This window comes from Vigna angularis, chromosome 3 (assembly GCF_016808095.1).
Source record: "Vigna angularis cultivar LongXiaoDou No.4 chromosome 3, ASM1680809v1, whole genome shotgun sequence".
NCBI classification, from domain to species: domain Eukaryota; kingdom Viridiplantae; phylum Streptophyta; class Magnoliopsida; order Fabales; family Fabaceae; genus Vigna; species Vigna angularis.
In genome coordinates this window covers 18,153,589-18,178,066 of record NC_068972.1, presented here as the reverse complement: position 1 = coordinate 18,178,066, position 24,478 = coordinate 18,153,589, and the positions used below count along the sequence as shown (strand labels likewise).

Below are 24,478 nucleotides of genomic sequence, written 5' to 3'. Positions count from 1 at the left end.
ATTAAAATTTTGCTTTTATGTTTTACTGACAGAAAATTAAGTAACAATATTAAATTACATCTCATAAATGACAATTATGTACCTCAAAATTCACAAATATCTAAATTAATTTTTTTATTTTAAAATTGAATTGAGAAACAAAACCAAAAATCCTTTTTGAAAGAGACATTTTTTAAGAGGACGAAATAAACGATAGAATTATCAAGACCAAACCAAAAATATCACATACTTATTATTAAATTTTCAATTAATTCATTTTTTTATCTCCAAACAAATGTAAACTATATAGTTTATAGTATATGCTGCAGCAAATCCTGTGGCATATTTTATACGTTGAACAAAGTACAATTCTTATTTATTTTTTAACACTAAAAAAATCCTCGCCATTAAAAATTACGATATAAGAAATATTTCCTCGCCATTAGACAGAATATTATAGCAATTTACGTGAATGCTAGATGTAATAATCAAATATTGTAACTATACCATTAAAAACTTAGATCTTGAACAGAATTATTCTAACAATCAAGGAAATCCTAACTTGAATTATAAGAAATTAATGTAAAAAAATTATAGACATCTGAGTCAACCAGTCTATTAACAGCAAAGAATAGTTTCCATTTCCACACAAATAATGCAGAAATGAAAATCATGATTAGACATGGGAACTCTTGCATTCCAGAAACAAGAAACAGGCTAAAACAAAACAATGAAGGGTAATGTCATTACTCAAGGCTGGCTGCAGGCTTTAATTTACAGTGGGATTTTTTGAGGGAAGACTCACCAAAATGAAGATTCAATTCTCCTGCATTTAAATTATCTGCTTATGCCATATTAGGTAGCTCGTGATAATCACCCCCGTACAGGTATTGCTCCTCATCATGATCTTCTGATCCCTTATCAGAAAATTTATCATGATAATAGCATGTTGTTTGGTGATTGAAATCTTGTGGCTCCAAAAAACTTGTAGAATCATGTCGACCCTGACACAAGTTTTTCTGATCTTGATCTTCTGACCCTCTGTTGGAAAATCTATCGTGGTAATTACATGTTCTTTGGTGATTGAAATCTGGTGGTTCCAGAAAGCTTATCTGACTATCTTCATTCCGAGGTTGACTTCTCTCCCACCAACGACTCTTGATAGTGCGAGGCAAATCAATGGAATGTGGATCCTCGATTAGGCTTTCCCAGAAGAGGAAAGACGATGTGGAAGCACCCAGATAGGAATCAGCACGTTCATTGCAAAACTTGTTCATTTGTTCGTCATACTCATGTTCATTTTCTTCCAAGATGGGAAGCATCCTATCTGGGGAATGATGCTGAGTTGCTTCAAAACGATTTGTTGAAACATGTCTAGGAGTTGCATAACGAGGTTGGGAAATGTAGTACCAATCTAGAAGATAGGGATTATTGTCTCGACTGCTGGATTCAGTTACCAACAATGAACCCAAGTGATTGCCGGTCACAAAAGTACCATGTGACATTTCCCTGGATGTAAAACTGTTTCTGTCTGTATAGCTTCTCATGTTAGTGTGATCTCTCCATGGTTTGAGGGGAACAAATCCATGTCTTTTTACATGGTCTGCTAATTTTTTGTCTCTGAATGTTCTCAGATTTTGTAGAAACTGCTTTCCTTTAGCATTTGGTTCCCAAAAAGGGTAACTACAATGGAAGCTGCAATGACAACAAATGTTAAACAAAACTTTTAAGCCTCCAGAGAGGACTAATGATACACCAGCAAACTGCCTTACTCTCTTTCTTATCCTTTGCTACTTAATATTATCATAATTAACTTTTTAAGTTTTCCTTTATATATATATAAGACCTTATATGATCACAGAAACGTCAGTGAAAATAGATTGTAATGGAACTTCTAAAAGATCAATCTCATGACTGAATACCTCAAGAATGATTTCTCCAACTTCCCTTGGGAACTTCTCTGGCTACGAGGCACATTAAATGGAGAACCATAGCTGCTGTTTCCATATTCTTGAAAATTGAAGACACTAAAGCTGGCAAAATCACAGGATAAAACATAATTAATATGGTTTGCTTGCCCTAGAGAAATTAATGTAAGAAGTCTCAAGAAGACATTATTAAATGATGAAATCATAGGTGCATGCCAACCTGCAAACATCACCAACACCTTCAACATATACAGTAAAATTTTCAATAAACTGCAGGATATCATCAACCCGCTGCGAAATGAATGAAAAAAAAAATACTTAAATGGTGTATAAATTAAGATATAATTCCATTCTTCTGCAATCGAAAATAGGGAAAATTATTATGTTTAACCTTTGGGACCACAAACAAAAGCAAGAATGGAGTAACCAAAATTGAAGCCATCTCCTCAAGTAACATCATCCCACTATACTGCACCGCCAAAAGAAAAATATTAGTATTAGTATGGTAGTAGCTCAAACCTATTTTATAATGAAAACAATGGCAACAGAGAATGGTGGGTTTTTTTCACAAAAGTGGGACAAATTTGTTCATAAACTGGTCATGGGTTGAATGTGTAGACTTCACATGACTTCTAAAACAAAACCATATGTACACCATACAATGTTTAAAAATTTTAAAAATGTGAAGTCGAATGGTGAGAGCACGACTTCACTTCAGTGTAAGAATGATGCACAGAAGTCATCAGGAATTACGAAGACTTCAGTTTGTACAGGTCGTCAAGAGTCATCCATAAGTTTTTTCAAACTTGCAATTTACAAGCAAATTTGCCCCCACTTATTTTTAAAAAGAAAACCAGCAATGGTGGGTTTAGTTTAATATCCTGAGTACCTGGAATAAGGTTCCAAACTCATTACGGACCATTTCAGTACTTTCTTTGCCCCGCCATCTCTTTGGCATATAATGTGTATGGTCAACTACCATTGACATTGCTCCTTCGGGATCAGTGACTAAAACCTCATTTTCTGTAAATGCAACCCGTTTAAGAGCAGTTATAGCTCCAAAAATAGCAGCATACCATAACAAGTTCCGACCTAGTATCTGCATTGATTTTGTGTTTTAAAAGAGAAAAAATATTATCAATGACTGTAATGACATATTTGTAAATTACTCTTTGACAGAAGAATGAAAAAGATATTACATGACCCTCCAGCAGAGACTCTTCTAAAAAAGCAAGGATGATCAGAATCGCAACAAAGCCACCCGATACGAATGAGATGAATTTTGCAATGATAGCTTTGATTGGTGAAGGGAATTGCTTCATATAGATAGAAGCATGAGATACACCACTATTAATCCGATGCTTGAACAAATGATCCACCTATAAAACACGTTACGTACTGTTGAGCTTCGAATTACGCACCAACTTCAAATATTAATGGTCAGTACATATAATAATTTTAGCTTGAAACTACAAGAGAAAACATGAACAAAAAAAATTTCCAACATGTCCCATACAACATAGTTTAAAGTTACTAAATTCATAGATTTCTTCAATAATTTCATTCATTTATGTGTATTGCAAGAAAAGAAAACAGCACCTCATTGAACTCCCTAAAGACCCATTGTGACAAATTTGACCATCTTCGGGATGATATTATGCTTGGTTGATTATAAAATTGCTCAGCATACCTCAGAAAGAGATGTGACAGCATGAATATCATAAGAAATGGAGAAAGCAACAACATTGCACTCCCAACTACCATAAGCCTTCTCTTTAGTGTCTTTGAATCTGACAAAAAATTCATTCTGACACAAAAATTTCTGCATACAAAGTACATTCAAGGAGGAAACCAACATTAGAAACATAATACTATATTCAGTGCATAGTTTTTCACTGTATTCAATAGAACCTAAGGTTCTTTTGAAGGTGATATATAAAAAACAAAATAGTGGTTTAGAAAGTAAAAAAGAAAACACTTTATATTTTTTTGTGATATAGTAAATCCTAAAAGAACACATTTATCTGATAGAGGAGATAACTTATTGAGGACTAAAATTATGAACAAAACATGTAATCCAAAAACTTTTAAAAATGAAGAATGAAGAGGTTCATGAGAAAATAAAATAGAATGGAGTATTATATTATCTAAAACGGAAGAGGGCATGTTATTAATGAGATAACATATATCAACCCAAAAATATTAAGGAACCTCACCATGAATTAAAAGAGTGTGAGTTGTTTCAATATTTGTATTTTTGTGCTCAACCACCTCATTTTGTTGAGGTGTATAAGCTCATGAAGTTTGATGGAGAATGTCATGGAAGCCATAAATTGTTTAAAAGAATGGAAAAGGTATTCGCAGTCATTATCATTTCGCAAAGTTTGAATAGAAACACTAAAAAGATTGGAATATATAAAATAATTCAGAATGGTTTTCCATTAAAAACAATCAAGTAACAAAATATTGAAAATTTAAACTAGACTTAACACGACTAGATCTTCAAATGTCATAGTGAACTAAGGCAAAAAGGGACGCACGTTAAAAGACACTACGAGGAAATGAACTATGACGAACACAACTCACACACCAAATTGGATAACTTAGATAAGTTGGAAACAAGTTGCTGCAATTTGACAAGACTGGGATGACCTAACTGAGCATGACCTAACTGAGCATGGAGAAAAGATGAAGACTTTATAATTGGGCCATGTGTAGAAGGACGGAGATGATAAAGACCATGAGACTCACATTCAATGCCAATCACCTGTCTCAAACTTAAATCCTATAAACAAACCAAATGTTTTGTAAAAGAAATAACAGAATCAAGAGAACATGTTAGACGACTAATGATAATAAGTTAAAAGGAGATATAGGGACATAAAGAACATTATCAATGGATTGAAAAAGGAAAAAGTTAATCATCCCAATACCATGAGCTAAAACCCTAGATCCATAAGTCATTATAACAAAAGGTAAATTATCTAGAGAGGATAAAGAGGAAAACAAAGATTTGTTATCAGTAATGTGATTTGTGGCTTCTGAGTCGAGAACCTAAGGAAGAGAAGAAGATTGAGTAAGACAACAAAAGATATATATGTATGTGATACAAAAGCAGTCGAACTAGAAAGTTGTTGATCTTCATACCATTTGAGAAAGTTACTAATAATAACATATCTGTCGGTGATATCACATGAAGGAGGATCCACATGAGGTGATTATGAAGGAGGATCAATTTGAACAACATCAACAGATCAAGGAGGACATCCATGTCATGTAGATCACTTATCAATCTTGCGACCTAACTTACCACAATGGTCACACTTATGACGTCCTTTTCCGGGCTTGTGAGACGATTGTGATCATCATGTTGAGATTCTAATGGGAAGGAATTATCAACAGAAGCAGATGTATCATTGATGAGTTTACTTGGTACACGCAAAAGAGTGGAACAAGTAGAAGTCAAATTGGTTATAACAGGTGAACCCAAAAGTTGATCACAGATATGGGAATATTTATCTACATGTTTGTGTAATGTCAATACCATAAACTTTGATTATTGTTTTATTTCTTGGGCAAGAGTAGAGGTAGGGGACAATAACTCATTAAATTCATGAAGAAAAGCATGAATCTTACCTATATAATTAGCCATAGAGTCATGATGCCGAAGAGTAACAACATTGAAAAGATAATGTCAAACACCATAAAGACGTTGAGTATCATTGGTGTATAATAATTTGGCTTGTTTCTAGACTTTAGAACATGTGTTATAGGAATGAAAAATTTGGTTTAAAGAAGAGTGAAGGGTACATTTGAGAATGATGCATAATTGAGCATCAATTTTCATCCAACGGGGAACCTCAGCAGAAGCAATATCAGTCACTTTTTGAGTAATATGATTAATATACCCTTGACTATTAAGCCAAAGTTGAATGTTTGATGCCTAAGTCGCATAATAAATGTCATCTAACTTATATATAGACAAATACACATTGACATAGTTTAGTTACTAAGTCAAATGCATTGGTGGTGAAAGAAAGATCAAAAGAGAGAGCAATGAAAGAAGTCATAGATGAACAAAAAAGAGAGAAATCCTAAAAATCTAAGGTTCTCAATCAAGAAAACAATGATAGATCCAAAAAGAGGAGGCTGCGACGAGTCAACAACAGTGATAAGATCCAGAGAAGACTACGCATGTGCCATCACACACGACTGGTAAATATGACATTTGCAAACTTTGACCGACGTGTGAGAACATGTTTGGACTCTGGTGGCGGGGTTGTTGGGTCGAGACGAACAAAATTGTGTGGTCGCTGGTTGAAATTAAAGCTCTTATGACGATGACGGCGACAAGTAGTTACAATGGCGGCGACAATGGACGTGGAGGGGTGATGGAAAATTTTTAAAACAATCTTAAATTCTACATACCATATTAAATATAATCTCTTTTATATAAAAAATGCACATAAAGTATCGAATTTATAATGAAAAAAATATGGACTAAACTCAATATAAATAAAAATAAATAATAAAAAAGTAGTTTAAGATTAAAAAAATAAAAATAAAATATTTATTTAATATATTTAATAACCTAATTATCTACCAAATATATTGAAAATCAAAAAAATATATCTAAATAGTTTACGGAGCTTATAAAAATCCATAATAAAAGTGCACATGATAGAGACTCTTTAGTGTTTGACAGTAAGAAGTTAATATATCAAATATTGTCATTTAAGATATCTTTTGAAAAACCGAAAAAATATAATAGCTACACCTGAGAAAAGATCTTACCTTTACAAGTTTCAGGATGAAGTGATGCTGAATATAATGATTATACATGAAATTTGTACTATAATTAACATACCGGTCAAACATGCTTTGCAGGATGCACCAATGTAAAGCCAACTCAAGCGTTCTGGGTAGTATTAGACGATATTCTGTTCCATCAGTACCATATTTCACTGTTGATCCAGCACCTGGAACCCATTTAGAAATGGGGAAAGTAAGCACACCCTTGTTGACCATCCCAATCAAATAGTTCTCTTTTCGCATCAACCTCATCACAATGTCATGAGCAGAAAGATTCTTTACCACACAGAGTCTTTGTAAGTTTTGCAAATGAACAATCTTTTCAAGAATGGTAGCCCAGGACATGGTTTGAATTTCATGATCTGTTACATTGAGACTGCAAGAAGATCAAGGTAAATTACAGCAGAAAAACTAGTCATGCAAAATCTATCAATATATCTAAATGGTTTATCATATTGACCTGTTGTAGTAAAACAGACGGATTTTCAGTGTATCCTTCAATTGAAGGAAGAACTTCAATAAGCAAAATATCCAATAGACAAAAAATACTCCTAGGTATCCGACAAAAATAGCTCTGAGTATCGTTAATGGGGTTAAAGGGTGTTGATGAATAGCTTCTTTAGCAAGATCACAAGGTTCAACTCCAGATTCGACTGCAGCCATCCCACACTTGGCATTACGGAGCCCATTCCAGTCAACATATAAAAGGATAAATCCTGAAAAGCATATGATGAACCCTAAACTCAGAAGTTCAGAAATCCATCTTAGGATGATGCACCACAGCCCTTTCTCACAGTAATAGCTGTAAATTCTTTCAAAGAAGAAATCCAAATCGGCAATGGGTTGCACATTAATGCTCTCATCATCATTTAGGTCTGAAGGGTTCTCACTATCTGTATTTGGAATTCTTCTATAATCCGTCATTTCAATATCTGGTGGAACATCCTGAACACCTTGACGTTTCCAATTGAATACACTAAAAACAGCTACATTCCTTAGCCAGTGCAACATTTCTACAAACAGAACATAATCAATATTAGCCTTTCAGTCTAGACATTAAGAGAAAGTATTTCATATTAAAGCTTGGTGTTGCTAACAATGCACTTGGTCAATCTTATATAATAAAAGCTTAAATTCAGATCACCAAAAGCATCATATCCATCATTACCATCACAGTTCATTATCAGCTTCTCACAGGCAAAAGGAGGGCAAAGGAGTAGTTCTTCCAAATGAAGGAATTTTAAAGAAACATCATGCTACATTATACTCTACTCCAGTGAACTATAATTGTATAGCATGCCAATGATGCTACAAGTACACAGCCTAAACAATAGAATCATATCCACTCCAAATTTCAAGAGACAGATACGGATAGCAAAATTCAACTTTAGTAAACAAGTCTAACCACAACTAAATTTCCCCTTTATTGGATAGAAAGCAATGAAATTTTAATGTTTGCAAATAAAAAACCACAAATTCAGAATAGGAAGTGGCGGTGTCATACAATATATAACAAAAACTACATTATGTGCATTGCACCAAAGTAACAGCATGATCACACTAACACAACTACCTATGATGAATGAAACATGACTACACCTCGGCAACATCCCCAAATTTTGTCGTGAAACAAAAGTACATCAACTCAACCTTGTAAAATATTAGAAACAACCGCAGTAAAATATGCATTTGCAAATATAATATTGGGAACTTAATAAGTCAGGCTCATCAGAAACAGAGTTTGAAAAAAAGACGAAAAATGTCAAAGGTTGTGAAGAATTTGAAAGGGGAGAAGCAATGAAACAAACAAAGATGGATTGTTTTTTATTGGTTAGCAAATTAGTGACAATAGTTTTATAACAAAAATATGTTAATTTTTCTATTATATCTTTTTCCTCTTCTCTTCATCAGCTTCAGTATGCATTTATGATAATCAACCATTAGTTAATTTTATATAAAATATTTATGAAGTGCATGAAAAAGTTCAAAAATATTACGAGAATTTGATAATATTATTTGATAATCTGTTTTTTTAACAGAAACGGTTTCTCTAACTTCAATTAATATATATATATATATATATATATATATATATATATGTTTAATTATTTGTTTGATTAATATTTTGGTTATAAAATTTCAAGTTGCTATCCTTTAAATTTTTTTGTTTCAATTGCGTTGCAGTTTAAAACAGATACTATCCATTATTATGTTGCGTCAAATATGTGGTTTTCTTAAATTTTTAATTTTTCTTTTCAAATTTTTTGTTATTCACATGGTTTTTGTGTAACACACAGTAAGACAATGTCATTTGTTAATATTATTCTTTTGATTTTAATTTAGATTTTATATATGTTTTTTTAAAGAAAAACCTATTATATTTAAAGAAAACCGGTAACATTTAAAGATATCAGAAACACCCTATAATAGTCCCAACTGAAAATATCACAAACAATCACTTAACCTTAATCTATTTTTCTAACTTATCCAATTTGTTTCTCTTTCATTTCTATCATCTCTCTCGTCCACTTATAGTAACCCGCGACACCGTAATTTGTTATTCTTGCTATGTTCGTTCATTTGTTTTTCACTTTAATAACAAAATAATTGATGATGTTGATGTCAACAATAATTTCAAAACTAAAAAAAATCTCGAAAAGACGTTAGCATCAACCCATAATACTTGCAAAACATTTAGTTTCTTAATACCAATTTTAATAAAATAATAGAATGAAAGAAGTAGAAGTTAAACTATGAGCGTGATGGTAACAAATTTATTAAGTTTAAATTCCAATTTCAAATTTAGTGCATTTTGTTTTTCTTAATTTCATTTCTACAACAAATGATAAATCACATCATGTTTATATTGACCAAACAAGTTGGCGATGTGAATTGTTTAAATTAAACTTACATGATGTGATTTACTTTAGAAAGTAATTTTATGGTCCAACTAAGAGCTAACAGGTTCATTATGAGTGTTTACTAATTTCTGGTTGATTTTTAATTAGTTGGTATATCATTGTAGTTTTTCTTGAAAACTACTCAATATTATGTAACAATATGAATATATGCTTATCAATATGAAACATTCCAAAGGGAACAAACAGTGTTCTTTGTTCTGCATAAGGGGACAAAGTCAACAACAACTTTGTTCCTGTTAAATAATTTAGTATGATGTGCAGGAGCTTCATTTTTTTGTTGTGTTTTGACATTGGTTATATGTAGGAAGATGAAAAATATATTTCGAAATATTGTTTTCAGCGAAAAATATGTTTTTAGAATTATTTTTAAGAGTTGATTTCAGAAATCCATTTTTCCGACAACAACTTACCCTTTCCCGAATCCCTTTTCCACATAAGGGTTTTTCTCCTTTAGAAAATATTTCCAGACAACTTAATAGTCAAAATATCAAATCTCTCTGAAGATAAACTACTAATTCTAAAATTTAAAAATATATAACACAACCCTTGAATCAAAAATGAACATCAACATCATCAATTATTTTAACAAATTGCAGTGTCGCAGGTTACTTTGTGTGGGAGAAAGAGTATGAAGATGAAAGAGAAACAAGTTAGATAAGTGAGGAAGGTGGATTAAAGTTAGACGAGTGTTTCTGATTTTTTAAGTTGAGCTATAGTAGGAATGATAGAAAAAATGTTGGAGTGAGAGACATGAAAGAAAAATGGTTGAGAGGAATGAGGGATGTGAGTAAGGGGTTGGGGGTTTATTGTTTTCTTTAGTTTTGAAGATAAAAGTTATTCAAATGCCTTTGACCTTAAAATTTAGAATCCATATTAAGATATTTTTGTCTACTAAAATCTGATACATATTTCTAAAATGTAACAATTGAAAAAACACAAATTAACAAACCATATATATATATATATATAATATTATTTTGTTTCTAAGGCAAAACAAGTAGTGTTCTCCGTTCACCACCACTCCCTTCTTCTTACACCTCCTTATTCCCCATTTTTCTTTCAGAAAAATTAAAAGTAGATGGTTAAAAATATGGTCAAAGGCCTCAACGGAAATGAGAATCCGGATATTGATGTTCGTTGAGAGATACGAATATCCGTTGAAGGCTAAAGCGGATACAACTATTTTTTTATTTTTTTTAACAAAACAGTTTTTACTCTTTATAAAAACATTTAGAAAAATAAATCTAACAAAAAATATATTCTAAATATAAGTTAAATAAATCTAGCAAAAAATATAATAATAAACAAAAAAAATATAGAAAACCCGAAAGTCAGATGGACGAATATCAATATCCATTGAAAACCCTATAGATTCTTCATTTCCGTTGAGGTCTTCGCTGTTCTCTTCTTCTCCATTTTTTACACAACATGCAGCGCATTATATACCATCAGCATAGCACAAATTTTACACAATGCACAAAACTTGATTGGAGAAAGTGAGAGTGTGGGGATGGAGAAGAAATGAAAACGAAAATAGGGAATAGGAACAGAGGAATAAGAGAGATGAAGAGAGAAAGTGAGAGTGTAGGTAAGAAAGAAATGAAAACGGAAATGGGTATGTGAACAAAGGAATAAGAGAGACGAAGAAAGAAAGTGAGAATGTGGGGTAGGAAGAAAATGAAAATGGAAATGGGAGGAAGAGAAAAAGTAAGAGTGGGAGTGGGTTGTGGGGCTTAGTGAATAAGAAAGAAGTAATAAATAGGATTTTAAAAAAAAAGTAAAGAAAAATAAACTATAGAGGTAAAAAGAGTATATTTGAAATAAAAAGAATTAAAGAAGTGTAGGGAGAAGGGTATGATGGTGTGGGGAGAAGCACACAAACAAGTAACTTGAAGCCCAAAATAAGACGCATCTTTTCTGGCCCGGGCTTATTACCTTGGGGGTTAATAGAGAGCAAGGTCTTATTTTTGGCGGGAAACAACGGCGTGCACGCGCTAAGAGGCTTGCACGCGCTAAAAGGCGCGCAACATCAGTTTTCCCGCGAAAAAAAAAGCATATATAATAATCCACCCTAATTTTTCATTTCCCTGTCACACATCACTGATTCTTCAGCACCATGGACAAATGCTCGGAGGCTGCATCTCCTTCTTGCAGAGGCAGATCCAAGAAACCCTATCTCCAAAGCTCCAAGGTCCAATCGCCGAGCCCCGTTCGCTTCAGCTCACAGACGCCGGAGAAACCGCCGCAGCGGATCCGTAACCGCGGCGTCGCGCTCTCTATCGCTGACATAAGAAAAGCCGGCAAACGTTTACAGGAAATGAACCCAAGCAGTGAAACGACATTGTCGCAGCAGAGCAAGGGTGTGAGGAGACAGATCTCACTGTGGCCTTCTTCTCCCAGTAAATCCAAGATTACTCATGATGAATCCTCCAAGCTTCCCGAAAAGTAATTCACATATTCATTTTTAAAATCCAGGACATTCTTTTAAATGTTTTGCTGATTTTAGGTGCGCTTTATGGTTGGTGTGCAGATATGAGATTTTGGATCAGTTCTTCGATCGTTTGGATACTTTGATTTCAATGTTCCGCCTCAAAGGGAAGACTCCATCCTTTACAGAGATCAGTTCTAGAATTGAATCTTTAACTGACAGGTGCCGATCAATTGGATTGTTTTTTATATATTTTTTCATTTTTATTATTTTTGGTATTGTTTTTTAAGCTTCGTATCAAATAATGAAATTGCGTGTTTTTGATTTGGTTAGGAGGTTTACTCATGGGCATCTAGCCCAATTGAAATATATCTTGCCTGAGGCTATTGTTCTTAAGAAGTTTCTTGTGCATGACGAACGGACTTGTTGTATGAAGCCGGATATTCATATTTCTTTAAACCCTGAAGCGGTAGAGTCTGGTGCAAAAGGGCACTCTCAACGTAGGAGAGTGTCGTTGAAGAAGTTGTTTCAGTCCCGACTAAGGGATTTTTTGGAATCTCATCCCGAGGTGAGTCACGTCAAAACCATTTAGCTGCTTGATAAGATTTATCGCGAATCATTTATTTCTGCGTAGGATTAAATTGGTTTAAATTTTTCCTTGAATTTTGTTTTTGCCAAACATTTCTCAGTGGTTGTCTGGTTTTATTCATGATTGTGGTTATTGTGCAACAATATTTTAGGTATGCGTACAAATGATCTACTAATGACAGTGTTGGTTTGAAATTTCTTTGATGCTGGAGCCTAGTCTTGTCCTCTGTTTGGAAATTCACAGTTTATGTGATGGTTTTTAATGAACCCAGTTGTTCTTTCATCCTGAGAGCAATCATAATAATTACTTTTTAGTGAATCCTGCATATTGTTCTATAATGAGCAATTACGCCCTCAGTCAGATCAAGTACCTTTTAATTATGCATATTATTTGCTCTGAAGGATGCTTCTATGTGTAGGTTGATGAAATTCCAGAAGGAACATTGCCCGAACCATTCAATCGCCCAAAGAAAGACAATATTTTGGACATGTTAGAAACTCGTCTCCCAACGAAATTGTCAACCTGCATGCGCTACAATGACATTGTCAATAATACAGAGTCAGCTGACATAGATGAAAAATTGTTAGTACCTATCAAGACATCAGCTGAGTTGCCTAATGAGCATTTGAAAGCACCTTCTGTCATTGCTCCATCCTTTAGAGCTCGATTTTCTTTGAAATTTAAACTACATGGAGCAGATGATGTGCAACAAAATTCTCCATCAGATTCATTGCAACCTTCCCCATCTGATTTGGCTTCAGAAGCTGCCAGTAGTGTAAATTGTTCAACAAGTTGTGCATCTCTGGAATCATCCAGTGCTCTCCCTTCTACTCCAAGCAAATCCATTGTGTACACAGAAAACAAAGATGGGTCTCTCACGAGCATTGGTGCCGTCTCAACTGCCACGAGAAAAACCTTTGAGTACCCCGAAAACAAAGATGGATCTCTCACCAGCATTGATGCCGTCTCAACTCCAGCTAGAGAAATCAATGAATGCACAGTAAACAAAGATGGTTCTCTTACAAGCATTGATGCCATGTCAACCCCAGCTAAACTTATTTCTACTCCAATTAGGTTGATGAGTGCCACACCTGCATTGTGTTCACCCAAAAGACATTATATGAGCCCAGATGACCACTCTACCAGTTCTTTGAACAAGTTAGCTAGGCGTCCACCTCGCTCAAGGTCATTGAAATTTGACACTCCAGTGAAGAACAAGGAGGCTATGAATGAAGACAATACCGGTGCCTTACCAATAGATGATGACGTTTTTGACATCCTCCCTGGAAAACTTATCCAATCGGTATGCCCTACGTACATATTCGTTATTTATTTATTTAGGAAGTGAACATATTCTTGGACTTGTTTGTAATGAGTCTTTTCTTCATTTTACTTATTGTCCCATGAAGAATAATTAAACTTTGGTATCTTTTTCACCAGTGAGTGGGTATAAATGATTTATGTTGGGAAACTATTTCTTTGTCTACTTCATGAACCCTTTGCATGAGTGGGATCATGGTTAACTGTGACTCTTGCAGATTAGGGAAAAGGAAAGAATAGCGATGGAGGAAAGGGACCCAGCTATCACTCAAGCAAAGAAAAGGAAAAAAATGATAGCAAACCTCCCTAAGCTGTTTGATATGATTCGCCTCTTGCTTCGACAGCGTAATTGTATCACGAAAGTGGAGCTTGTGAGCAAAATAATCTCAAGCCACAGCGATATTGTTGATAGAAGTAAGGCAGTGTTTTATGTGAAAGTGATTTACTATTTTATTGTTTTGTGTACTAATTATGTCTGGTTTGTATTCGTAGGTGAAGTTGAAGAGCAGCTAAGTTTGTTGCAAGAACTAACACCGGAATGGATTTCTGAGAAGCAGGTCTCTAGTGGGGATTTTCTAATATTGTAAGTTCCTTTGATTTGAGCGCGTTCTTTATTTTATATTTACTATTTTAACCCTGTACCTTAACTTTTTTCTTGTTCTGACTTTGTGGCATATATCTCTGGTAGCATAAACAAACTGTTGAGCCCTGAAACCATTCGAGCATCTCTTGAAGAAGCAACGTAGTAAGCAGCAAATGTTGTATCTTGGGCTTCTCGTTGATGCGCAATTGATTAGGCTGTGCTTTGTAAATGGTTGAGTTTCTCAAAATAGTCAGATTATTGTTGACTGTTTATTGTACAGGATATTGTGCATCCTAATTTAAGCTGTTAAATATGCTGTATTTATGTCATTTTATTTACTTAATTCGAATTGAACTAACTAGAGTATTATTTGGTTGAATGTTAAAAAATACAAATTTTATTTTATATTTTTTAAAATGTTATTTTTGTCCTCATGATTATAATATTGGATAGTTATACTATAAAAATAGTTAAATAAATTAAATCAAAACCAAAAGAAAGAAGCTAATCTGAGATAAAATTACAGGGGATGGATGTAATTTTTGGGAGGCTCATGTTGATTTTCTTCAATCTATAACCTTTTATAAAGCATACACGTGGTATATTACAATTAATAGTATATTATATTAATATATTATGTCGTATTTATGAAATCAACTCCGGAGTCTAATAATACTTTATGAAAGCTCAAATCTGTCACTGGTTGTCAACATTTTATAAGTATATTTTGACCCAAAGTGGACATAAGTCCTAAAGTTACATTTAATAATCAGTAACTGATCGTGCTGTCTAATTACGGTTTTGGTGTTGTGCAGTGAACAAAGAACTAGTAATCGTAGAGCAAAAAGCATCTTATTGTTAGAGTAATTAGTTTTGGGCAATGTTAGGATGATGCGTCCGTTAATTGGTGTCCTGTGATACGTTCCTCTGCGGTACCTCTTGCTCGGCTGAAATCTTTATTTGTGTCCTACATTCTCTCTGCTCAACATCTGTTGCTAAAGATTCCTGTGAGTTGTAATCTCGATCACTTTCTTTTCCCCATAACAGTAAGTATAGACCAATTATCACAAACACTACTCCCAATAAACTGAAACAGTCAAACACAATTAAAAACTGTTAAACAAAGACATATTTTGTGTTTGAACAGTGAAATATGAAATGTTATCTACCTGCCTGTGTGGAGTTGTTCACCAAAAAGAAAATATGCTAAGATAGCCACCAAAATTGTTCCAAGGGGATTAAACATACTGACAAAGACTGGCCCTTTTTGTTCTGCAGTCCAGAATTGGATGAATATAACTAAACCACCACATATAGCTCCCTGTCATAACTCACGTCTGATTATGTTAGAATCCTTTTAAGAATTCATCTCAGTTTTCAATTTCAGCCTCTTAATCTTTTTACTTACAGCATAAAAAACGCAACAGAGTTCCACAGTGGATGTAATGAGCCATGCTCTAGGCTTATGTTCCACGATTACAGCGAAGATGGCAGACTGTGCTGCACCCATGCAATTTATCCAAACTGTTAGTGACAGTTGTGCTTGATATTTCTTCGCTATGACTGCCTACAAGTCAAGCAAAAACCACGCATACATTTTAAACTCTTGGAAATCTTAATGCATGTGTATTTCAATCCCTTGTAAAATATGCTAATCTTTGGAGCTGCTTCATGAAATACTACATAGTTTGCCATGCTGTGAATATATAACCTGATCATTGATAAATAAATATACCTGTAGTATGAACCATAAAGACCATGATATGCAACTTGCACCAGCCAAAAGTGATCCTTTAATCCAGTTATTATGAACAAAATTGCCTCTGACGTGGAACGGGGCACCCCGTAAGCTTTGTATCGTATGCCCTTTATACAAAGTCATTATCAATGCACCAATCAAAGATAACACGGTTCCAAAAACTTTAGCCACTCCACGAGGCTTCTTAACATCAACAACCTCTAATCTATTTACAAGAATCATGAAACCAAAAGTGAAAATAGTCACAACAATATTACTAATCTTTGAAAATATTAACTTCTTCTACCCACCTGAGTGCAACTGCAAGTATAAAAGTAAGGGATGAGATTGTGTTAGTCATGGATGCATCAAAGGAAGGAGTGGTATATTTCAAGCTTGCGAAAAACATGTTCAGGGTAAGACTGGTCCTGTTTTTCACAATTAAGGAAAACAAACATAAATGTAAGTTTCTTCCTGAACTGGTGGTATATTGTGTATTTCTCTGAAAGAAAAAAACGTGACTTGAGAACAGTACCCGAAGAGGGATAGAAAAAATAGCTCAATGAACATTGTCATAGTCAACTTTGGCCATAATTTTCTGCAAAGTAAGTTAGATAAGAATAATAGGTAACAATCGAAGATGAAAATGTGAAATCAGACGTATGTTCTTTTAATCAACATACAAAGTCATAGGTCTAACATGTTTGCTTAAACATAACTTTCTAGTTGCCACAATGGAATAAATAGTTATATGCAGTATAAACTATGAGCTAACATTACTCTTACAAACTTTTGAAGGCAAGAGCATGTACAACAATCGGTCTCATATATGGGATGTACCTTTCACGAACATAAGCAAAAGGAAGCACAGCTATGCCCCCAATAACGTGCCTATAGGTAACAAAAACATGAGGGTTCATCCCTTTGCTTAGTGAAGCCTCTACAAGGAAATAGAGAAACGAAAGAAGCATCTGAATGAATAACATAAGAAGGTGAGGCCTGAATTTCACATAAATCATCCCAGATGCAAGTTCATTGTTAGACATAGCTTAAGAATGTTGCACTAAACTTAGGTCTCCCTGAATATTTGTGAACTTGGGATGCAAACATTTAGACTTATTTATACACATGCAAGATCTTTTCTCATATTATTCTTTCATACTTGCGTCAACTTTTAACTGACCTGGAAAGTTGATGGCTGATTCGATCACATATTGCAGTAATACGCATAAGTATATAGTCATCACAGAAAGTAATTAGTCGTCACCATTGTTTTAAACTGCTCTCTACATCCACATCTCGCTTGTGATCACATCAATTCTATTTGTTTGCAATTTTCCACAGCATCAAACATTGCAACATAACCTCTACCACAACACTAATTTAAAACACTAGTGGCAGCAGTACTTTCACCTACACCCTAACTTCTTTATAGTTCCACTCAGAGTAAGTCTTCTCTTGCTAAGCAAATTTAAAAACTAAAATGTATCTGCTTTGTCTTTCAAAATGTTCTAAATTAGTTTAAGTATATCATATTATCCCACAACTAATTCTTAAGCAATTTAGAGAGCACAAGAAATTTAGAACTGTCTCCAAAGTTCGTTATGATCAAAAACAATTTTAAGTCTAATTCAATTTTATAAAATCGGTTTGTATGATAAGATTTGCATGTACTTTGTACATTGTAATTTGTTTTATCTTTAATCAATATAAATCTCTTATACGACTTATGTTGAAGATACATTTCGAACATGAAACTATATTTATGTAAGTCTCGAAAATAGGTGGAATAATAAATCAAACAAATAATAAACTTTGTTAAGATAAACTCTAACATCACTATGATACCATGACTCTGATGAATTATTTTATTTCTTTTTATCTTAACATATAGTTACATACAACAAATTCAACATCTTAAGGAGTTATAATTTATTACTTGTATTGGTAGTCTACTATTACTTATTGAGCTATACTTTTTGTCTTTTATGCGAAGTGAAAAATATTCTATGTCTGAGGTATATAGTGGAGTTAGAGGGACCTGTGATTAAGAAAAGCAGATTCAAGGTGTTTTGAAGTTTCCGAGTGGCAGATGTCAGATATGCATAGGTAGAAGTTAAAACTAAGGCCGTTGAATGATGTGTCTCCGATATGCAAAGTAATGCAAAAGATTTTATTCCATGGAATGAACGTAGCCTTTTCCATTTCTTGGAAATTGTTATTTCTTCTTGGTTGGAATATCTAGGCTAGAGAACTAAGATGGAAAATAGATTCTTTCTGCAGTGCATCATTGTTTTTAACCATATTTTCAACATTTTTATTCAAATATCTAGAGGCCAAAAATTAATCTCTGCGAACATCTTGTGCTTATATTTATATTTCTAACCTGTGCTCTTAATTTCTTCTCCCTTCCCTTGTGCTTTTTGTTCCCAACTCTGCACTGTTTCCTTTTTTATCAGTAGATTCTGTGGAATATGTTCCTATATTTCTTCTGCAGTTGCAACATTTCCTGGTTCATCTAAAAATTGTATACCATTAAGTGAAATCCGTGTTGCTAAAATGTACTTGAAATGAGAGGCACCAAAATCCACCTAACCAAAAGGAAATGATTAAATATTATTACTATTTTTATTAGTATATGGATGGTCAGTTTATGAAAGATAAATTCAGGAACATAATTATATCACAACTTTCTTTGTTCCATTAAGTTGACATCACTTTCTCACCTTGTGCTAATGGAAGTTTGCACCATCCAGCTGTTGAATCTCTCTTTCTTCTGTAAAAAAAAAAAAACTAGTCTCTTTCATCCTCAAAAGTTTTTATTCTCGTCTCTGTTTTAGTGCGTGCTAACTAGGGATGATAAGAAAATTCGCATCCGCGGATAAAATTCGTGACACATAGTTGGTACCCGTAAGTAGCGAATTTTTTAATACCCGTTTATAAATGAGTCGGGTGCGGTATTATACTATCCGTACTTGCGGATATCCACGATCTGCAAAAAATAAAAATAAAAGTTTAATTTATATTTTATCAAGTTAAATTTAATTAAAATTAACATTAATTTATATTTTATAAATTTAAATATAATTAAAATTAAATTTTAATTTATATTTAATTTAATATATATTATATTTTATATATTTTTTGTAATTTTATTTAAGTTTTATTATAATATTTTATAAAAATATATTTTTTTAAATATTTGCGGGTATCCACATGTATCTACAAATATCCGTGGATTTTAGAATATTTGCAAGTATTTTTTAAACAAATATCCATACAAATAACGAGTCGAGTAGCGAGTGAATTCTTTTTTATCAGATAAAAATGTGAATAGGCACTGTCCGGAATCCTAACAACTTAATTTAAGAAAACTATCACTTATCTTTCGCAATTTGCTGTGAGAACTTTCGAAAAAAGGGCTATTATTTTTTTTTCACCTTTAATCATTGCCCAACAAGCAATTAAAATACTGATGAAAATTGAGCAATTTGAGTTTTCCCATTGTCTTGATTGAAATTGGATCACTAGTCTCTACTCCACTAAATACTGTTACGTATTGGATTTTGATAAATAATTGATAAAACATTAATCATCTATAAAATTCAATTAATGAATTTAATATATATTTTCTGTATATTTTTGTAATAAATAGATTGGATGTATTTTCTTGTGGATGAATCAGATCAAATGGTTATACAAATGAATAGTTTTGTCGTCCTTATATGGAACTTTAAAAATAATTTTTTGAATTACTTTACGAGAATTATACATTTTTAAAATTAATAATGAAGCTAATTATTGTAATCTTTCTCAATACACTGTCAAGTAGTTTTTTATTTTTTATTTTTTTATTTTAGGTTTGAAATTTTTGTTCTACTAAAGTAACAGTTACTTACTACATTAGAATTATTAACGTTACTTATTAACAATATACGCTTTTATAAAAAGAAGGCTTAATACTTCTTTTTGTCCCTCTTTATAAAGAAAATGTTCAAGTTCGTCCTATCTTTTTTAAAAAGTTCAATATGGTCCCAAGTTGTGAAAAAAGTGTCTAATTTAATCCTTTTTGGTCACGGCGTTAAATATTTAACGATCCATCTGACAGCATGGACTGATCTGTGTAACGTGGCTGTTTAGGTTTATAACGTGGCTGCATAAGGGATAAACTTGTGATTTTCATTAAAGTCCACATCAGGTTCATCTTCCACCTCCACCAACTGTGAATTTAGGGTTTCTTCCCTCCACTCCTTTGTCCACCACGACACTTAGAGTCATGTGCCGTCGTCTCCTTCTTCCTCCCCTTCTCCCTCTCCTCCCTACAAAACCCACCAGCTTTCCAAGCACGCCTCTCCCTCCCACTCCGATTCCGCCGGCTCCCACCTCCATTTCCACTCCAACTCCGATGATCTCTCTCCAAAATCTTATTTCCCTGGTTATTCCATAGCAAGATCAGATTAAATGATAAAGATTAGTGTTTCGTGTTTAATGGAATGGAGATAAAGCATTTTCTTTCATGGAATTGATTAAACTTGGGATTGTAGTTGGTAAATGAATCTTATCTGATATGTTAACTCTGTTTTGTTTCTGTTCTTTTTTCGATTTCGTTTCACCGGTCTTTATCCCCGTTAAAGACCTTGCCAACTACAACGATTTCTCCATTGAGGCGTGCCTTTGAGAACGTAGATCCTGATGCTGTATCAATTTGTTGTCCGCAATGTATGCAGAACTGCGAGCGAGAAGTAGCACAAATGTTGAAAGAAACTGAGAAATCAGATATTGAACTCAAATCAGAGGCAAGAAGAAAATCATGTATTGTTTGTGGGTCCTGACAGAATTGGCAAGAAGAAAATCCTCCCTGCAAATGGTTTGTCAGAGGACCTCAGGTACCTCTCCAAGGATGTGAGAGAAGAAACCCTAAATTCAAGATTGGCGGAGGTGGAAGAAGAAGATGATGTGTCAAGCAATTTCTTTTTTTAAATTCAAAATTGGCACGTCACCATGTCACTTAAGAGAAAAAATGAACAGCTCATCAAGTTTAGTCTAGAGGAGCAGTTTCATCGTTAAATATTTAACGCCGTGACCAAAAAGGATTAAATTGGACACTTTTTTCACAACTTGGGATCATATTGAACTTTTTAAAAAAGGTAGGACGAACTTAAACATTTCCCTTATAAAAAGGGACAAAAAGAGGTATTATGCCTAAAAAGAATTGTGTCATGTACTTCACTTTACCAAATGTGGTCCTCTTAAACGTACATAATTTCTCTTAGAAACTCTAGTTCTTATTAATATTAATAATAATAATGATAATAATAATAACAAGAATAATAATAATAATAATAATAATTAATTAAAAAACATTAATAATAATAATAATAATTAATAATAATAATAATTCATAGATTTGTTTAAGTTAAATTAATACTTGAATGACTAACTGTGTACATTTCTCTTGTGAGATTGTTCTTACAAATGAACTCTATCAGTCTCGAACAAGCCTTCACTACTATACATCTTTCTTTTTTCGAATGTTTTAACCACTATGTAAGTGTTTGTTTATGAGATGTGCATATCTCATTATTATTTTCCTATTGCTTAACTTGTATGTGTGTATGAAATATATATAAGTTAACGATGAAATGAATGAGATCATAGACCCAAATATAAAGACATTGGGATAAACTTAAATTTTAGGATTTTATTAATAATTTTGTTTAAATATTATTTTATTAGTTTTTGTGTTTAGTAATATTTAGTTTGATTTTGATAAAGATAAAATAAATATAGGTAGTTTTGATTTTCCATTTATTTAGGAGAGTATTATTTTATTTTATTGATATAAGATAAAGATAGGAGTGATGATCCCTCCACCACCCCATCTTCTTCCTACACCTCTCCAACTTTTTTTAAGTTCTAAATTTATCCTTTTTACTTTTTACTTTTACCAATTTTACTTTTTATTTTTAAAACCATAATCTTAATCCCCTCTCACTTTCACTTTCCCTTTCACTCTCAGTAGTGAGCCCCCACTCTCACTCTCTCTTTATCTTAATTTCTACTTCCGTTAACACAAAATTTGACAGTAAAACAAATTTTGCATGGTATAAATTTAAAACAATTATAATTTCTGATGAGTTTTGAAGTATCATGATTCCATAATATATATCTGCTAAAAATTTATTCCCCACTTCCTTGTCTTTAAATAACAAAACTTGAAAATCTACACTTAAAATTACATTCATGCTTACAATTGTGCAATGAAAGAGAAGTATGTTTGTTGAGTACAAAATAAAAAGTGAATAAAAGAAAATATAGTTAGTTCAGTTTATCACTGGGTGTTCGGTGAATCTCGCGAAATTTGAAAGGAAATGAAAAATGTTGTGTTAATGGAAGTGAAAATTAAGAGAAGGAGAGAAAGTGACAATGGGGGATGAGGACTTGCTGGTGAGAGTGAAAGGAAAAGTGAAAGTGAGAATGGATTTAGATTAGGGTTTTAAAAAATAAAAAGTAAAATTGGTAAAAGTAAAAAGTAAAAAAGATAAATTTGGAATTTAAAAAAAATTGGGAAGGTGTAGGGAGAAGATGGGGTGGTGGAGGGAGCATCACTCTAGAGATAAATTAAGTAGATTTTATTTTAAGTTAGTTGATATTCTATTGTCAGTTTTTATTATTTGTACTTGGCCCAAGGCCCTATTTGCACCTATTTAAAGGTTGCCAAGGTTCAATGAAAAGTAACCCCAGTGAATTGAAGAGTATTATTATTTGTGTGGGTCACGTTTTTTCCAACAGTTTTGTCTCTTCAATAGTGACCACGATACTTTCAAAATCATCACATTTCTCAAGATCTTTTCCGTAAACCGATTAGGAGGAACCTCTTCTCCATTCATTTCGAGTTGGTTGGCCATCTTCTACACTTGAGTTATAAACTCACTCGACAACTCCCTCATTTTCATCCATCTCCATAGGTTCAAACTCTCTTATGTACTCGAACCTACATCACGCAAGTATCTCCTTTGTATGCCACCTTTAGAATTTCCCATGCTTCTTTTGCTGATTTTGCATTAGCTATTTTCCAGATTCATCCACTACATTATACAGAAAGTACAAAGCCGATCTGTCTTTCACTCGTGTCTTTTCCAATGCAGTAATCTGGTTCAATGTTTGATGCTCATTATCCGCATGTTCATTGTACCCGTCCTCCACTATGTCCCATCTCATTATCCGCATGTTCATTGTACCCGTCCTCCACTATGTCCCATATGTCTTGGGATCCAAGAAGAACCTTCATCTGCAAAGACCAATTGTCGTAATTGGTATTTTCCGACAATTGTGCCACACTCATCCCATTGACTACCTTTGTCATCTCTCTCACAAAAAAAATCAAGCACTCATTTTTTCTCTCACTGTGTTTGACTCTCTTCTCTCTCTTGATACTCAAAGCATAAAGTTATGATACTACTGTTGGAAAAAACGTGACTCACACAATTAGTTGGGGGACCTAGTTCATTGGCAACATCATGGAACATGTACTTCGTTATGGGTACAAGTTTCATACAAAACAATGGAGTGAGGAAAAAAAACCAAAAAATGTGGGGTCCATGTAAAAGGTGTAATAGAAGGAGGAAAAGATGACTTATATGGTATCATCAAGAACATTTGAGTTGGAATAGCAGGAACTGAGTAAGAAAAATCCTCTCTTCTATTGTAGATGGTTTGATCCCACACCGAAAAGTGGCACAAGGATTTATTCACAACATAATATTGTAGAAATCGAGATGAACGCAAAATATATGATATACGATCTACGTCCCTCATCCTGCAACATGTACAAATTTTCAATGAACTTTAGCATGATGAAGAGCTAAAATAAAGATTCAATCACTGCACTGTGTTTTTGGTTTAGACAACCAAGCTATGCTGAAGCATTTCATTGCTTAATTGGTTTGCCTAACCATACACAATTAGCAAATAATACCAGTACAGAAGGTAAACACACGTAACAGATTCAAACTATATTAGAATTGCATCCAACAGATTGAATTCAGCAGAAAACACGTGATCAGGAATTATGCTTATGGATAATCTATCACCAAGGCTAAATTCAACATCTCACAGCCTTTCTTTGGTTGATAATTTGCACCGACATCCTGTTGGGAAACAGCGGTACTTGTTCCCTC

At 33.4% G+C, this 24,478-nt stretch overlaps 3 protein-coding genes across 6 annotated transcripts; 1 reads left to right on the top strand and 2 right to left on the bottom strand.

Annotated features, from left to right (window-relative positions):
* Positions 1-621: 621 nt before the first annotated feature.
* LOC108324651 (autophagy-related protein 9) lies at positions 622-7,730 on the bottom strand. Its single transcript, XM_017557592.2, has 9 exons — positions 7,180-7,730; positions 6,775-7,095; positions 3,507-3,729; positions 3,107-3,286; positions 2,797-3,006; positions 2,299-2,376; positions 2,128-2,198; positions 1,902-2,012; positions 622-1,674 (listed from the first exon to the last, which is right to left on the bottom strand). The coding sequence occupies exons 1-9, from the start codon at positions 7,728-7,730 to the stop codon at positions 825-827; spliced, it is 2,595 nt and encodes an 864-aa protein (XP_017413081.1). The 3' UTR covers positions 622-824.
* A 4,009-nt stretch (positions 7,731-11,739) lies between these two features.
* On the top strand, positions 11,740-14,894 carry LOC108325043 (CDT1-like protein a, chloroplastic). Its single transcript, XM_017558029.2, has 7 exons — positions 11,740-12,085; positions 12,171-12,290; positions 12,402-12,636; positions 13,076-13,960; positions 14,196-14,391; positions 14,470-14,560; positions 14,666-14,894. The coding sequence occupies exons 1-7, from the start codon at positions 11,757-11,759 to the stop codon at positions 14,721-14,723; spliced, it is 1,914 nt and encodes a 637-aa protein (XP_017413518.1). The 5' UTR covers positions 11,740-11,756; the 3' UTR covers positions 14,724-14,894.
* Positions 14,895-15,211: 317 nt separating this feature from the next.
* Positions 15,212-17,399, bottom strand: LOC108325691 (WAT1-related protein At4g08290). Of its 4 annotated transcripts, none has more exons than XM_052875359.1 (7): positions 17,139-17,399; positions 16,834-16,896; positions 16,610-16,726; positions 16,296-16,524; positions 15,969-16,127; positions 15,730-15,881; positions 15,212-15,565 (listed from the first exon to the last, which is right to left on the bottom strand). In XM_052875359.1, the coding sequence occupies exons 1-7, from the start codon at positions 17,342-17,344 to the stop codon at positions 15,556-15,558; spliced, it is 936 nt and encodes a 311-aa protein (XP_052731319.1). In that variant the 5' UTR covers positions 17,345-17,399; the 3' UTR covers positions 15,212-15,555. The 4 variants fall into 4 exon arrangements, with proteins under 4 accessions (XP_052731319.1, XP_017414278.1, XP_017414276.1 ...); XM_017558787.2 differs by having other exon boundaries at positions 15,220-15,647; positions 17,139-17,398; XM_052875358.1 differs by having other exon boundaries at positions 15,497-15,647; positions 15,734-15,881.
* Between the last annotated feature and the right edge of the window lie 7,079 nt (positions 17,400-24,478).